General features: G+C 39.2%; 1 protein-coding gene across 1 annotated transcript; it reads right to left on the reverse strand.

The window, feature by feature from the left end:
* Window positions 1-15,674: 15,674 nt before the first annotated feature.
* Window positions 15,675-17,154, reverse strand: LOC139722216 (uncharacterized). The gene is made up of 2 exons (XM_071633527.1): window positions 16,950-17,154; window positions 15,675-16,399 (listed from the first exon to the last, which is right to left on the reverse strand). The coding sequence occupies exons 1-2, from the start codon at window positions 17,152-17,154 to the stop codon at window positions 15,675-15,677; spliced, it is 930 nt and encodes a 309-aa protein (XP_071489628.1).
* Window positions 17,155-17,811: the final 657 nt, after the last annotated feature.

Here is a 17,811-nt window from a genome sequence, read left to right on the forward strand (position 1 = left end):
TATGCATGGTCTAATCTTGAGCCCCCTCCAATGTTTGCCCCCCCCCCCCCCCCCCCCCCCAATCCAAAACTGCTTCCGGCGCGCATGAGAAGGGGAATCATGAATGACAATGTTTGTGTGTGCATGACTGTGTAGCGTACCTCCCGGCTAAATACTGGTTAGTGGTATAAAGGTTAGAGTAGGATCCCTAAAGATTAGGGTCGAGGTTAGGTTTAGGGTTAGGAGTTGGTTTAGGGTTAGGATTAGGTTTAGGATTAGGATGAGGATTACGGCCAGGGGAAGGTCTGGGGTAATTGCCCAGGGGTTATTCCCCTATATAGACCCGTATACCTTTGAGTGACTTTTTGTTTTGTTTTGTCAGTTGTTTTTTTTTTTTTAATTCAGAATTTGACTATTCTTACTATTCTTATCAGGTTAATATGGAATCTGGGTGAGAACAGAGAAGGAAAACTCGTTTCCGAATGATGAGAGATTGTCCGATGACAGTTTGTCGTAGGACCTACTGTTTCCGAAAATAATTGTCGATGGTGACATAAAAATATGTAAACACGCTAGGCAGCTCAGCACCAAATCAAAATCTGACGAGCAGGTGCTTCATAATTGGAACACCGCATTTATTGTTTGCTGCCATCTACGGTAAGTGACTACATTGTACAAGGCTCATGATGCCACACTCGCATCTGATTCATTCGTCATGCACACGGTCAGGACGTTGTATATGCTATTACATGACTGTATTATGATGGATAGTGAAAGAAAGACGTACATTGGTATCTTGACTCGAGATTACACCTCTTTTGACGAGCGAGCTGCTGTGTACGAGGCGCAGTAGAGCCCAGTAGATGGTTGTGGCGGCAATTAACGGTGATCACAAAAAGGAAAACAAAACAATGACCTTTCACAGACCAACTGTAGGTATATAACAAGCACACTACTTTTTTTTTAGTATATCATCACAGTATTCCAGATAAATTTTGAACAAAATTCCTTTTCAAGAACCTGCTCTGTTGACGTCGTCAAAATAATGATATAATGCCTAATATAAACAGAATTATGATATAGTGGTTTCAACATCTAGATGTTATGGGCAAGAAAGCACACATGCTGTAAAAGACAGTGTGAACAGAATAAAATGAGAGGCTCTGGAGTAGGCTATAGGGTCTTTTCATACACTGCGCTTAATCTTATCAAAAGCAAGCCGTGCTATAGCTGTGCTAAAGGCCAAAAAAGAAGAAGAAAGAAGTAAACTATATCTAGCAACAGCAATGAAGGCATTATGTAGGCTTAAATTGAGCATACTTTATTAACACTGTATAGAACCCATGACGTATACCAACTTTCAAAGCAGCAGCATCATCTTTTCAAAGCTAATATAAGAGTTGAAAGTGAAAGTAGTGGCCTATGCAAGGATTTTGGAAACCGGGACCCCATGCTATAAGACAGTCATATAAAATGACACTATTTCATGTAAAAAGTGTTCCAGAAAACTGCTGAAACATGCCCATTTGTTTTACGATCGCAAGCGTTAGAATAATGTAGAAGAAGGATAGTTCCTTCAGAAATATGAAAAAGTCAAGATTTTAAACTATATTATGGGTCAAATTGAATCATTTTCACTTGCTAAGTCCAGCACGTTACGGCAAGTCATGCGACTTTTTGTTGGTTACGGTATATTGATGCACGGTTACACAGTATTATCATTAATATCATGTATGTATAACAAGTCCAGGGAATGTGCACTTTTCATGAAAAATGAAAGTTTGTGGAATTTTCTTGATCTTCCCAGCTAACATTTGGACGTTTTCTGAACGTTCTTGAAACGTTCCAAGTTCGTTATTTGGACGTTTTGTCAAAACGTTTTCAGAATGTCTTTTTGTGGAAGGTTTTCGATGTATTCAAAATCCAAAATGTATTTTTTTTTAACGCTCATTAAAGACGAAGTCGCCGTAGCAGACCTAATAAAAACGTTTTGTAACGTCCATTGACGTGTTCAGTTAAAACGTTTTCCCCAAATCCTGTGCTTTGCGGTAGATGCTATAGTCCCAACTTTGACGTTGGGCAAATGTACGTTTTAAAAACTTCCATTTTATAGGAAGACAGACGGAATCTAAAAAAAAAAAAAAAACCGTTTAGGAAACGTTCTGAAAACGTTAGGCCTATATGTGTTTGCTGGGTTTTTCTTGTCCACACATGACGTCATGAACTGCAGGTCTTAGCGATGACAGCATCGAGAGTTTTGAATGAATTTTATAACTCCCGATTTCCACAACAATATTGACACAGTTCTAAACAGGGCCGGAGCAGTGTTTTCAAAAGTGTGGGGGCCCACTTCCGGGTTTCATGAGCAGACAAGCAAAAAAAAAAAAAAAGAAAAGAAAAGAAAGAAAGAAAAAGAAAAGGTCCTCAGCTCATCTCTCCCCGTCCACTTCCGGGTTTCTTCAGCTGACAAGCAAAAAAAAAAAAAAAAAAAGGTCTTCAGAGAAAAAACATAACCTTACCGCCGCCATACTTCAAGATCTCTATTTCTATTTTAGTGCCACTAACGTACTTTCGGGTAAAAAAAAAAGTGTGGTGGCCCAAAGTGATGACACCTTATGTATTCCTTTGTATGGTACACAAAAAGTGTGTGTGTGTGGGGGGGGGGGGGGCATGCTAAAGATTAGACAGAAAGATCCGTCTGTCCGGAGGACTCTTTCATATTTTGCCATTAACGCTGTCCTCCGTATGGAGGGGATCCTTGAAGCCAGACGCAGTCTCCGCGGAACATTCCCCGACGGACAGATACAGACCGATCTTTCGGTCAAGCTAAAGATGTGTTCCTATAATGTTGCGGCTTTCGCTTAATCCACATGAGGGGGGGGGGGGGTGTTAGGTTTCCTATATTATGTTGGTATCGATCGATATTCATGATCGATCCTGCGCAACACTACCAAAGATCGTACACTCAATACGATCTTTGACACTGCTACGGTATCGATGGCGAGCGCGATACCCCGGCTCGCGTGTTTTTTTTAGACGGCACAGATTGGGGAAACTAAAAATCTATCGGGGACCCTGTCCCTAAACCTAACCCTAATCCTAATCCTAACCCTAACCATCAAACCCTAACCCTAACCCTAACCCTAACCCTAACCCCAACCCTAACCCTAACCATAACCATAATCATAACCAAAAACCCTAACCCAACGTTTTTCCCATAGGTTTAACACGTGCCATGCCCCAATCTGTGCCGTCTTAAGGGACGGGCTCGGCCGGCCATCCGTCAAAGCACGTACGTACTACAGTAAATGTTTGCATAGTCCGTGCGTGCGTGTGGCAGCGCATGCATAGCATGCAGACTTTCTTCTAGAAATGAAGACACCGGTAAGTTCGTTGTCTAATAAATCTAATATCACCCATATTTATCGGCTAAAAATAGTTCTAGTCTAGCAGTTAGACACTTCCAATTGTATGGAGTAGCCTAGGCCTAGGTCTAGGCCTAGACCTCCCATTATGTTAGAAGATCACTTAGTCCCTAGACTAGAAACTAGATGTGAGATCGGACACTGCTGTACGCCTACATAGGCCTACTTTACTGTAGTCCCACCCATAGAGTCTATGAATGAGTTTAGATAGACCACACTCGTCAGCAGAGCGCAGGGGGGCATTTCATGAAGCAGATTGGTCGGATATTTTTCTGACAAAGCGTTACAAGCTACTGAAATCTTTGCATCTGATTGGCTGAGAGCAAATTTGTCTGATAACTTCGTCGGACAAAATGGTTCATCATAAGTTCATGAAATGCCCTCCAGATCTAAATTATTCGATATGACTTCAAATTCAAGCCTAAAGATTATACCCTATGACTATGAGTTATTACTTATATACCATCGTAAAGCTTACATTATGAAAATTTCAAAATTGATATAGAGTCTATCTAGACTAGATCTAGTTGGTTTTCTGTAATATCTAACAGTTAGACCAGACCCGTTCTAACAGAGTTCATACTAGTAATAAAGGCTAACCATGGTTACTATTGCAGTATTGGTAGAGTACTATTTATGGTCAGACTCATAGAATGTCTACTCATATCATACTCGCTAGCTAGGTAGATCCTACTCATACATGGATATTTTTCATTAGTACAGTGGTTAGACGTCTAACGTTACTTTTGAATACGCGATATGTTATGTGATTAGTTTCTATTCATATATCATTATTATTATTAATAGACTCTAGACTGCTAGATCTAATTCTATGTAGAAATCTAACTGTTAAGCCATACGAAAATACTAACTCATAGTCTTATCATAAATCATCATATGACGTCACATAATTCACGACATGACGCCGTTTTACGTGTTACTTATGATATTAAATGATACTGATAGATCTATAGGACTATATGAAAGCATTTCCTTTCCTATCAATCGATATAGTTCTAGAGTCTACATAGATCCTACTACCTAGTTTTCCATCATAGTTTGTTTGTTTGTTTTTTAGATCTAGAATCTAACAGTTAGAAGTAAGTGTCGGTGATGTACTGATATCAGTAATTTATCACCTTGAAATTGAAAATTTGAGACAGCACAGTTTATTGAACGTACATGAAATAGATTCTCTAGAGCATAGTCTAGCCTCCGGCAGCAACAGACTTTGAACTGCATCACGTGACCGGCAGATATGGGTTAAAAGACCTTTTTATTTAAAAAAAAAAAATGTTAATAAGGTTCTAAGTCTTAACTGCTAGTACTAGTAAAACGTAGGCCCTACGGTAATTTGCAAGCACTATCAATCATACTATCAGAGTACATGTCTACAACTACACTCTGTAATTTTCTCTTTGACTTTATTATATTCATCCCTTTTCACAGTACTCGTCACACCAGTCAACATGGCAAAATTCCATCCACCCGATGACCAGTCAAATGCAAAACTAAGCACGGCACCAGAACCCTTCGCCTCTTTATTTCTGGCTGAAATTGTGGTTGATGCGCTCAAGTTATTGCCAGAAGTTGACGACTCTAATGGAGTGCATGAACTTCAATCTCAAGGGTCACAGTCTGTTGATACAAGCTCCGGAAGCAAGGTCGCCAAGGACAGTGACACTCCAATGATTTGCTCAAGCACCATAATCCCAGGAATCGACACCGACAATGTCTGCAGAACCATTTGTGATGAGATCTCTTCAAGAAATGTAAAGTTTGACAGTGAGGTGGTTCATGTAAACATAACAGAGGAAGATCATGGCAATTCCAACAACCGTCCAGTTGTTGCTGCTGCTGAAAGATATGTAAAAATGATGTGCAACAATGCAGCAAATGAAGATGACTTTGTAGATGGTGGAAAACTTCTGCCTAGATGTCTCTCAAAGAAAGCTGATCTCTCGGAAGAACATGAATACAAATCGATTCCAGATGACACTGTTCTCTGCGTGTGTGATACACAGCAGGTCCTCACAGCTGGTGGATTATCAGAAGTAGATGGTAACCTACTGCTATTGGAGAAGAATGGAAACGGGGGCTTGAGTACACCTCTTCTCTCTCGTGAAAGCAGTGCAAAGAAGATGACTCCAGTCCCCCATGACTTGGTGATGAGTGACTGTGAGGCTGTACTGAATAACATTATCACTGTCATTGCCAATCAGACTGATTGTGTAAGTGATGAAGCCTCCGCACGAGCTACCCATCATGAGGAGGTTACGGGGGATCAAACTGATGAAAGTATGGATCTGACTCTTGCTTCAGGCAAAAGTGAAGAAATCTCTTCAGAGGTTGGCCATCATTTTGCTGAGCAATCCACTTCATTTCCTGGAGAAGAGGAGGGTTCGAAGTCGACATCTACTGAAGATAATGAAGAAGTTTGTCAGTTAGGTACAATTTCTGATGGCTTATACAGTACATTGAATCTTGCTGTTGATATGTTCGAGCCAAGCAGCAAGAGAGCAAGGCTTTCATCTTGTCGTGATGGACATGAAAATTTGCCTGACATACAACATCTGGACTGCACCTCTGAGTTGTCTACTGCTGATGTGGAAAAAGACATTACTGTCACAAATCAGGATGGATCATTCACATGTGATAAAGGAGGCAAAAGTGATGAGGCATACTCAAGTTTAGATGTGTCTCTTTTTGATGAGGTCGAATGTAGCAGCACTGAGCCCATGCACACTTTGTTTTCAAGCGTCACAACCCATCCTCTGTTTAACAGCATTTCTTCTATCCCAGGAGACAAGGAAGTATTCATCCACTCAACCATCCACAGTGACGAGCGTACAGTTCACGTGGTTCCTGCTGTGAAAGAACCCCTACATGGCTGCGGCAATTCTGGTCAAGAAACATTTAAAGGAAGTTTATCAGCAGCAAAAGTTGTGGAATATTCATCAGTTGGCAGTGATAATGGAAGAGACAATGATGCAGAGCTCTTGCAGCATGAAATAAATATAAACCATACGTCTTCATACAAAGTGTTAGATGCCCAATACCAGCCTAAGCAAAATGAAATCCCAGAGGAGCTTGAAATTGACAAACAGGACAGGGATATTCCTGGAGGAAGATGTCTGCCAGGTAGCTCTGTCTTTGTTTCAGAGGGAGCCACAAGAGCAGAGGAAATGACCTTGCAAGAAGATCAAACCCTGACAACGGATGATGCAACAGGGGAAGAAGCACAAATAATACAGAGTGGTGCTGATGAAGAGCTATCCAGATGCAAGACCGGGGCAAGCTCTGTATCCTCTGATACCAGGCTGGCGCTAGAAGACCAGTCAAGCCAAAGAGACGATATGACAAAGCTTGATGGGGAGTCAAAGAAGATGGACACGTCTGAAGTGAAATATTTGCCAGCAAGTGCTGTGTTCGTTCCATATTCCAGTGGAGTAGTGGAGGAGACATCATCACTGGAAGAAAGAAGCTCAGCCAAGGATACTCCATGCTCAGCGGGATCCGGGAGGCTTGCCCCAATTAGTGATGACCAGGCAGTACCCACGAGTGAATCGTTGCTTCCCAGTGACCAATCAGTGGACAGGGTTTTGGAGCTAGAAGAATCCATCTACTTGGAACAAGGTAAGTATTATGGAGACTTTCATTTAATCTATACAGCAATTTGCTAATCTTTTCAAGCAGGTACACATCACCTTGCATATAACTGAAGACTGCTGAAACCTACATGGTAACACATTTCTTCCACCGTTCACATCCATTCACGAGGATTCTTGTTGAAATGTACTTTGCGTTGCCAAACCACTTTTGTGTAAATACATTGTATGCCATTCTCTATAGCATATGTTTTGGAGCAAAATCTAAACTGCATCTTGGACAGCACTTGTAGTACATTGTACATGTAATCGAAGAAAAGAACATTTTGATTAAAAGATATGTAAGGAAAGTCTTCAGATCAGCAACAACCAGTATAACTCTAAATCAGAAATTGTCTGGAAGTTTATGGAGTTGTAATATCAGCCAGGTACAGTAGTAGGCAGGAAAGACAGCTGTGAAACCATTAACATAATGTGTGTATTATATGTATCTTTCCCTATCTATCCTGAATCTTCCAGAGTGCTCCATTCAGAATATCTTTCTCTTCTTCCCTGATTTCATTGAAGCAGGAAACTCATTCTGAAATATGGTGATAATTATGACCTCATTATGACAAATTCAACTTTGTTGAGCATGTCCCTACAAAGCATAAACTGGAAGTCTCCAGAGATCTAACTTTCACAATGTGTTTTAAATCATGTGGTATGGTTGTCATTAGGGATTGTTCCATTCTCTTTCTAACAGCTGATGCTCTTATCAAGAAATGCAACACTGATGAAGAGGATTGTCCAGTGCAAGGACCAGGGAATGAGGGTAACATCTTCAGTAGTGTCATGAAACATGTACTAATATGATACTTGTGGTCTATTAGTGGGGGAAATCAGATGTTTTTGTTTGTTTGTTTGTTTGTTTGTTTGTTTTGCTACATGCATCATCACGGTCACCAAGTAACAATTCAGATAAAATTTACTCTTTCAAAAAGAAAATAATTTTTTTTGAAAAATGAAAGATTACACATTTTGTGACTCATAGTACTTAAATGTATGGGACATAGAACCCTTAAATTGGATAGAAATGACAGACCTGGTGTTAAATCTTTGCAAGATTAAACGTTGTGTTTTGCTAGTATGTATTTCCTCTGATTTGCTATACCATTATCATATATGACATGATACTCCCAATTTCTAGTGGTTTATGCCAAGATTTGTCCTCAATTTTCTCCCATTGGCTGTCATTATTTTGTAAATGTCTTTCTTTGCATTATATATGTTCCTTTGTTATTCACTAAAATCTCAGCATAAGAACTGTAGATACAACCATTTAAGCATTTCATGAATCTCTTGTCTACCCTTCATTGGGATTTTTCATTACTCAATCGCCCAGTTCTGTCTTTCTCAAAACCATCCTTCATTCTGAAGATGCAGAACCAACAAAAGGTACAATCCCCGATCATCTGCAGACTGTCGGTCAGCCCTTGTCTGGTGTTTTTCTGTGGAGCAGAACCCTTCATCCAGAGACTGCAGACTTTGCTCCTTGTAAGTAAACTTTACATTATGGACATTACATGGCAAGGAGGTGTGACAAACCTTCCTCGACATACCTCCCAATGTGTTTAAACTGTGACACAGCTATTATAGAGCCAACCACAGCTACCTTTTTCAAGTTCAAAGGTTGTAAATTTGGTGATGGGTTCAAAAGGTGGTGCATATTTGAACACTATTTGGAGCAGATTGATTTTCCTCAACCTTTTAAATATTGTTTTAATAATCTATCCCTCTCTCCCTCTTTCTCTCTCTCTCTCTCGTTAATTGTGTTCATTGAATCCATATTCATGTTTGACAAAAAATCCCCTTTTAGTATATTGGCTGGAATATGCAAAAGAAGTTTAAATCTAATCAATGATTTATGCAAATTTCTTCTGTGTAAATGCGCAGGATAGATCGCATATGCCAACAGACATCCATCAAGTGACCATGTACTCATACTCGTACGTGAAGTAGGCACTACACCTTTTTGGGAATATTTCAGTCCACATACTAAATTCAAACCATGGATTTGATCTGAAATACCTTTTGTGAATACAGGCCATTATCTCCAGTTTGTACCTGAAATATACTTATCTAGTGCCATAACCTTATCCAACCAACATAAAGTATCATCAAGCTTGAGTTGTACATTACATTATGTCAGTACTACTGCTTGGCCTTCTTTACAGCTGACAGTGCAGGCCAGACTGTCCTGACACCAGTGCGTCCCCTGCCGCCCTGCCCTCGTAAGACAAGGCGTGTAGGACTCTCCAGGAGACAGCTAGTCTTTCCTCTCCATGCCAAGAAGTTCTCCCAGAAGTAGACTTGGACTGCCGTCTGAATGGGTGCATGTGGTCAGTATGTCAGCTGCATGCACGTATCCAATGTGATTTTAGTCCTGAAGTGTGTCTCCACGGGCGAGGCTTCATTGCAGTGTGATGTTATGGATCCATTCACTCAGTGAAATTCAAAGGCCTATCAAGCCATCTTTGACATGTAATAAGTCATAAAACAGCCTCATTGAAATATGTTTGTAAGTTGTTGGGGTGGGGGACTCATCACAAGCTTTTATTTGTAGCAACCAGAAATCTACAAATTAATTCATACATTTGTAAAAAGAGAAAAATTATTTCTAGGCCTTCATTGCAATGATTGTGCTTCATGAAAAGTACGTCTTCCCAATTTTTATAGCTCCATTAAAAAAGAAAACACACACACTCACAAACAAACAAGTTTCCATAAAGAGTTGTGTTCCTTTGCATCTTCATTGATTGTCAAGATGCATGTAGCAAGTAGCTCTATGTTTATCTGTTTTTTACAGAAAATAAGAAAGAACGATTAACATCTTCCAACAGCAAGTGGCAGAAATTGTGGAATATAGGTGGATGATATGTGTATTATGTAGACTATTAGATAGGATCAATACAATTATGGTGTAACACCATGTTGTCATCCTCTACATGCCTCAATAGCTAGCGAGTTGGAGATATAATATATCCAGCTAATATCTATCTATTTCTGCATGTATTCAAAGATTGGATATGAAAATTAGATAATATGATGCCTGGAATGTACACAGTCATCTCCTCTGCATTTGCTGTAACATTTAACCAGACACAGGAACTTGATCCTATGATCTGGTTTAGAATTGGTGTACAGTATTTTTCATGTGCCATGTATTTGGCATTCATTTCCTTTTAACTTGTAATTGTGATCATTTATTGCTTCCTTGCCCAAGAGGTTTTGTTAACATGGATAACTTTCCTTATACCCAGTCATTACCCAGCAAATGACTTTGCTGGTGGGAAGAATCCACTTAGAAAGATTATGACATGTATCAAGTATGTATGCATTTATGCAGTGTTTGACATGAGCGGTAGCCAAGGCCACAGAAAATTTATATCGGGCCACTAACTTTCTAAAAAGTTAGTTGATTTGGTGGCCCGCTCAGGCAACCAAGATCAAAATGGGATTGTTATGATTCCTTTCATTTTGGGCCAATACATTTCTTTTTCAGGCAACCAAAATTAAAAAAAAAATAATAATAATAATCTGTCCAAACAAGCCACCAATGAAAAAAAAAATGTTAGTGTCAAGTCCTGGTGTAGGAAATGTAAAGGTTATTTGATATATCACCTAGTTGTATGATATGTAAATATGAGATATACTCGCCAAGAGGTAAATGCCGCTATTTCTACGGTGTATCAAATGTTTCTGTAAGTAGCTGTTCCTTTATGACCTACTGGGGTAATCTTCCGTATGAAAAGGATGATGTCAGTTTTTGTTTTTGTTTGTTTTCTTTTTATGATTTTACATTGTTTTCTAGGTAATGATTTAATCATGCCATACACAGCCAGGTTTTGTCATTATTATTTCTTTCTGCTATATAGGCTCCATGGGTTTATGCTCAGTCTATAAAAGTCTGGAGTTAGTGTTTTTGACAGTTTGTCATTGTCCATGCTATAGTGATAGCGTCCCTCTTCCCGCTGAATCACCTGCAGAATTTTATTGCCGAAGTTCAAGCACTGCCCACGTTGTAGGATGTGTGAATACAATCGATCAGTAGTCATACTAAAAGTCGGCTCCTTTACAAGAGTGCCACTGCGTAAAAGTCATATAATCGTACGTGATTGATGTTTCAACTCTAATTTTGGATTTAGACTCATCAAACTGTCACAAATATTCAGGTGAGTAATGACATATTTCTGCAGAGGCAGTACGTTAACAGGATAGCCTATAGTGCACATTTTTTTTTTCACAGTGTTTTCATTGCTACAGTGTTTTCTTTCCTATTTTTGTGTGTAATGGCTCTTTTGTTTGCCATGAATGCAAACATTCCGAAAGCAATGTATTGTACAAAGAAATCTCAAAGAAATGTCAATGACATGCTCACAAAGCTGATGTATACAGATGTAAAGAATAAGTCAGTAGATTATCTTCAATGATATTGCATTTATTTTCAAAGTTGAATAAAATCCCAAGTTCTACGTTTACTCTATTAGTCACCTGCACTGTGAATGAACTGTGATTACAAAATACAGAGGGACAGGAGGAAACAGTCAGAATTATGAGAGAAAGAGAGAGAGAGAGAGAGAGAGAGAGAGAGAGAGGGAGAGACAGGGGTGCTTAGATTAAAGATGAGAGAGTCATACACAAGAGCATGAGAGGGGGGGGAGAGAAGGGGGAAGGAATTAAAGAGAGTAGATCGGATGAGGATTAAAGGAATGGCATTGCTTGGTTAAGATGGGATTTAGATTTTAACTTTTTGTGAGATAGTTAGAAATCACTTACATGAAATACTAAAGAGCATACAATTCTAAGAGCAATTCAAAGTTTATTTGTTGAAAATCAGTTTTGAAATGGCTGAGGTATCCAAAAACAAAGTAAAACAAAGTGGTCCTAATAAAGATGGCTCCCACCTTTTTATTAGGATTATTTTGTCTTTTGGATATCTCACCCATTTCAAAACAGATTTTAATCAAATTTAATAAACTTTGAATTCCTCTTAGAATCGTATGCTTTTTAATGCTTCATATAAGTGGTTTTTAATTATCTCACCAAAGGTTACAACCTGAATCCCCATCTCACAATACCATCCCAGGCCTTTAAATGCAAATTCATGGGTGTCTGTGAGTGGATGTGAGAAGTGTGAAATAACGTCCTGAGATGAACATTGCTCTCAAGACACTTTCAATAGTAATTCTGTCAAATATGTGGACAACTATCTAGATCTCAGGACTCGGTGGAATATACATGTAGTAGCTTCTGGGTGTTTTGTTTGTTTGTTTGTTTGTTTGTTTGTTTGTTTGTTTGTTTGTTTTTCCAACACACAACGTGATACATGTACGTAGACAAAATGAACAAAGAAATAGTAATATACTTCACGACGCTACATTGCATAGTATGTTTATTTTCATTGGTACATCGCTACATGCTTGCATAAACACTGAATACTTTTTCTACCTGCATATTCCTCAAGAAAACTATCAAACTATTCTGTTACAACGATCATCCAGCTCAATAAAGTCAATCACGAGGAAGTCAGTATTAAAAACTTTCATACCTGTTTAGTACACCAATTAAGTTTGATAAAGAAGTCTACAAGACTGCGGATAGAGAGTTTAATGTACACTGCATTGTACGTGTATATCAAACAGAACTAATATGAGTGAAATTAGTGTGTTTGCACAATAATCATATTATGTGTGTGTGTGGGGGGGGGGGGGGGTGCCAGTGTAGAGGTACAACCTTATGCAATGTAGAGCATTTGTACGGCACCGGCAGGACTATTTTGAGGGGCTGTGAAAGGTCTTTCTTTTCTTTTTTATGTATGTGTTTCTCAGTTGGGCGTTATCACAAGAAACGATATGGTAATACTGTACATATAAAGATAATTCGTCAACTAAAGGAAATATATCATTATGAATATTTCATATTGAGGATTTTGTCTTCACGTTGAGGAACGAAATCAAATGCCCCAGTCGAAGTAAGAGGGATTATGTATGACAGCATGCTGTCTTGTAATACTGCCACGGAGTCCATCCATTGAAGACAAGCATATTTGAAACTAAGTCTCCCCTACATCTAAAAGGAAATGATTTGATGAATGTAATCAAGTATAAAAAGAAATTCAAGACGATTTGAAAGACAGTGAATCATAATTATTATCATCAGGTACACATGTGTCATGCGGTCATGAAGTCAACAATGTCGTAACGTCAACAATGTCATGACGTCAACTCGTCATTTTTTTTTCTCTAGTTTCTTAAGAGTTCATGTATTTCTATCATAAATATCGTTTATCAAAGTTTTATCAATAACATTTTTTGTCATCACTGGTCATTATACACAAACAAAATGTTAAAGGGTGTGTACAGTTCTGGTCGAGGTGAAGATTTAGCTTTTAACGTTTTGCGAGATATTCAGAAACCACTATATGAGATGTCAAAGAGCATGCACTTCTAAGGGGTATCAAAAGTTCATTCGATGAAAATCGGTTTTGAAATGGCTGAGATATCCAAAAACAAGGGGAAACAAAGAGATCCTAATAAAGTTGGGGCATGTCGCCTTTTATCATTCACACTTTTTTAGATATCTCAGCCATTTGAAAACCAATTTTCATCAAATAAACGTTGAATCCTTCGTGAAATTACATGCTCTTTCATATTTCATAAGAGGCTTTTCATTATCTCACTTAGGAATGTTCAAAACATGAATCCCTACCTCAACCAGTACTGTGCAGTCCCTTTAACTATTACAAAAGAATCCTTCCAAATATGAAAATCACAAATCTATCTTGGTGTAACACACTACACAAGAGTCCTCACAAATATGAAAATTACAAATCTATCTAACACACAATGGGTAATTTTGATTGCATAAAATTGCATACGACACCAGTGGAAAACTATAATCGGAAGTCCCAAGATAGTATTGCTGCGCCCTGCGGTGAAACGAAGGTTACAGCTCGTTATTCCGAAGGTTCGTTATTCCGAAGGCTCTTCAGTCCGAAGATTCGTTATTCCGAAGATTCGTTTTTCCGAATTTCATTTTCGGATTAACAAATGTTTGGAATAACGAACCTTCGGAATAACGCTACAAATGTTCGGATTAACGAACCCTTTTTCATTTTCGGATTAACGAACCTCTAGGTATAGGGAATTTGTGTGTTTCGGATTAACGAACCTTCGGAATAACGAACCTTCGGAATATCGAACCTTCGGAATAACGAACAGCGCCCGAAACGAATAATTACCATTCGCCTGATATTACACATCGTGAATAATGATATGCAGCTTGGATAGAGACTGAGAACCAGTTGTGTGCTGTATCTGGTGGATAACGTCAAGGATTCGTAATTATGAGGTTTGGGGTTCGAAGTCCACTCACGAGCAGCAGTGGAGGGACACCTCCAAGTCACTTTATCGTCACTGTCGAGCCCTACGGAGGGACTTCAAGCTGCTGGCTGTTTTAATTTAATATGAATATAAATTGGTATAACAAATTGGTGCTGTCGTTGTTTTGTTCCAATGTTCCACGTCTTACAAGCTTGGCTTTTTAGTGGAACACTGTTTTCCATCGTTATGATTATTCACTCTTTTTGTTGCCATGACAAAGTCCATTGTTCCTTTTTATGACATCATTCGTGCATATACTCTATATTGTATTTGAAAAAAAAAATGCCCTTATAAGACGAATGAAAGGCAAATCGAAAACTTGTACCGGTTTGGATCATGTTCCTTTTTTCTTTTTCTTTTTTGATGATGGAAATAAATAAACTGTTGAAATTGAAAAAAAAATAAAGGCGAATGAAACCCCAAGTAATATGTGGAATGAGGGAATTCAGTCATATCTGCAGCAGCAGCAGAACATAACAATCAGCGAAGTGTGAGGAAAACCGGACAATCCATACAAAAGTTACGGATTTCTAAGAGGTTTGTTGCAGCCATCGATGGATGAGAAGACTATAGCACTTTATGTCGTCATATGTATGGACAACGATAAAAAGAAAAGCGTATATAAAGACAATTTCTAACATACGGTGAAAGAGCACTTGACTTGCATCTTTCAGAAAGCAGGGGGAATGGTGTACCCTTTAATTTGCAGCTGAGTAGTTACGGGAATGCGCAATTTTCAAAGAAATGAAATTTGTGGAAGTCTTTTTATATTTTCTATACATCGTTTTCGATACGTGGCGTCACGAACTGTAGCAGTCCTCTCCTCAACTGATGGCTGCACTGAAACTGCCAAATACAGGACTATCTTTTTTTCCATTTAAGGCGATCATGGTATACATTCATTTTTCTCACACTTCCGAGCTTTTACAGTCAAGATTACAAGGCCGTTACTGGTACCCAAATTGCAAAGGATATTGATTTATACTGTTATAGTGCTGTACACGTAGATTAAGTTAAAAAGCAATGGTATCTGCGCCGAGATGTCGTCCCTCTGAGCGGGATAATGTATCCCATAACGATCGCAATCATATAGTTCCACCTTTCACGCCGATGAAGATGTTCTGTACTCACATAATTATAAATGAATGCTTCCAAACTTTATACTTTGTGCCTTTATCCTCAATTATCATTGCAAGTTACCGTCGCTATAAAGCATGTCATAAAAAGGGCGGCGCAGCTTATTGAGAAAATTCTGAGTGTTTGGCCTTCATACTGGTGTCTATGAAGTAGGAATCGACAGTTTTCAGTGATAATGGCGTTTGGCAATTGCTTTTGATATCTACTGCCGTGTCGCATCGGCTTTGGGAGTAGGGGTTGTTATCAGGAACGGAATGTAGCCACTTCACGATATACTTATCCCTCGAGTTGGTTCTTGAGCTGAAAATCTTCGGTAACTGGGTGACGGTTGATACAACCCTTGATGGCGACCCGGTTATCCGCTCTCGGAAGGTAACATCCGTATTGGAGTAAGTGAATGTGCGGTCCCAGTTGGGCTCGAAAGTTTCGCAAATGTTCGGATACCATCGGACGTCCCGACGATTCACCGTTCGGACGGACCTGATGCGTTTAGCGTGCTCTTCGCGTCGATCGTTGTACATCGGAGCCGGGCTCGCCAGCACTCCGGGAAAATCCGACATCTTTCGGCTGTTCTTAGTCGCATCGGCGTACCGTTCTTCAAATGAATCTTGTTTAGTGTCGTCAAATTGACAGTTTTGTCTTGCCGTCTTTGACGCAGTTCCTGTGAGATAGCAGGGAGGAAGATTGGCTAAGTTTTCCGATACTCTGGTGTCCGCTGTCTGTGGCGGTTCGTCCAATAGATTTCTTGTTAGCGCGTTTATGCTTTCGCTTCCAAATGATGCACTGTAATGTTGTCGCGATACATTGTGCTGATATGCGTTGAAGTCTGTAACGAAATATGAAATACATTTGATTTTGAAGTGTTTTATCGATTAAACAAGGAATTACGAAAATCATCGATCGACACAACAGCATGTAGGCAACATAAAGGCAAAGTGTTATTAGTGACATTCTGCAAATAAATGGACATTGGTTCAATAGAAACTATATACTGAAAAATCATTAATTTCAGAGCATTACAAAGTGTATATAAGCTTTAAGTTTGGCACACCCATGACATTCTTTTTTTTTTTTTTTTTTTGGTGAAAGCCTTGTCGTTTCATTGTCGTATTCTCCTCGTGGGTCCAACTCTGACAATCATAAATTAAGTTATGTGCACACTATTACACTCTAATGAAATACAAATGTAATCATCTGATACAATGTTTGATAATAACATACGATTGCCTTTTTAGCAATTGGTCGTCACCCATGGTTCAGGTGTGTAACATTTCTAGACGAGAAATTTATTCAGTCCGTACAAAGATGATGTAGGCTGCATGTTTTGTGCAAGACGGTAGGATATCACGTGGTTTTAAATCATAGATCCCTCTTACCGTAGGAACTGCTCCACGGGCTGTGTCTGGAGAGCGAATCGCCGTACTCGATTGTCGGGAGAGCCAGGCGGATCGCCTTCTGGCTTTTCGCTAGTTCTGAAAAGCCGTTGCCGCCCCTTCCGCCGAGTATGAAATTACTGTAGTTGCTGAGAATGTTGGAACTGAAGTGGGTGGATGGATATTGCACACTGCTTGTGGCCGCCATGTAATATACCCTATGTTGTCCTCTCCGACGGTCTTGAATCTCGCTAGTACTCAGTTATCACGTGTTTGAGTTATTTCGATAAATTATAGTGTCTTCCCTTTCAGGTACTAAGTCGCTGCTGTAACGCAGAGGTTCGGAAGTTAATTGTTTTATCTTTTGACGGTTAGATTTTGACGAACCAAGGCAGCTCAGAAATTGATTCACTAAAGTCTAAAGTAACTTTATGAAACGCTTTGCTTTGTTCATAAAGTTGCGCACATTGTTTCGCTGTGAGGCATTATGCGATCACTTCAATTATAGTGACTACAGCTGTAAAAGCAATAACTTATCCTTACTTCGTAGTAGTAAAGTCGCCAGCTAAGTTTCGATGTGAAATGATGGAAATCAAGGTAAGTGTAAAGATGACTTTATTTGGAATTTCTTTTCCGGAGAGTGCTACAATGCTCCAGACACCGTAGACGACGTTCGCCGAGTTTTAGTAACCCTGGGTGACATTTATACAATCACCATCGCTCAGTATGCACGGTTTATTTTCAGCGCACAAAATATCAAAGTCTTGACTTGAGATCACATGAAGCAGGACTGTGAACTTGACTTTGCTCTTTTACTTTCAGTTGCTCTGGAAACAGAATCCTCCGAAATTGAAACTAAATGAGT

The sequence above is a fragment of the Diadema antillarum genome, unplaced genomic scaffold (genome assembly GCF_040938485.1).
Source record: "Diadema antillarum isolate AM-2024a unplaced genomic scaffold, OU_Dant_1.0 scf00000161, whole genome shotgun sequence".
Classification (NCBI taxonomy): domain Eukaryota; kingdom Metazoa; phylum Echinodermata; class Echinoidea; order Diadematoida; family Diadematidae; genus Diadema; species Diadema antillarum.

Excerpts from the sequence above, each read along its gene's own strand:
- LOC139722216 (XM_071633527.1), bottom strand. The coding sequence starts at position 17,154 with ATGGCGGCCACAAGCAGTGTGCAATATCCATCCACCCACTTCAGTTCC. Across the intron at positions 16,400-16,949 it reads CCCGTGGAGCAGTTCCTACG|ACTTCAACGCATATCAGCAC; the intron begins GTAAGAGGGATC and ends ATTTCGTTACAG.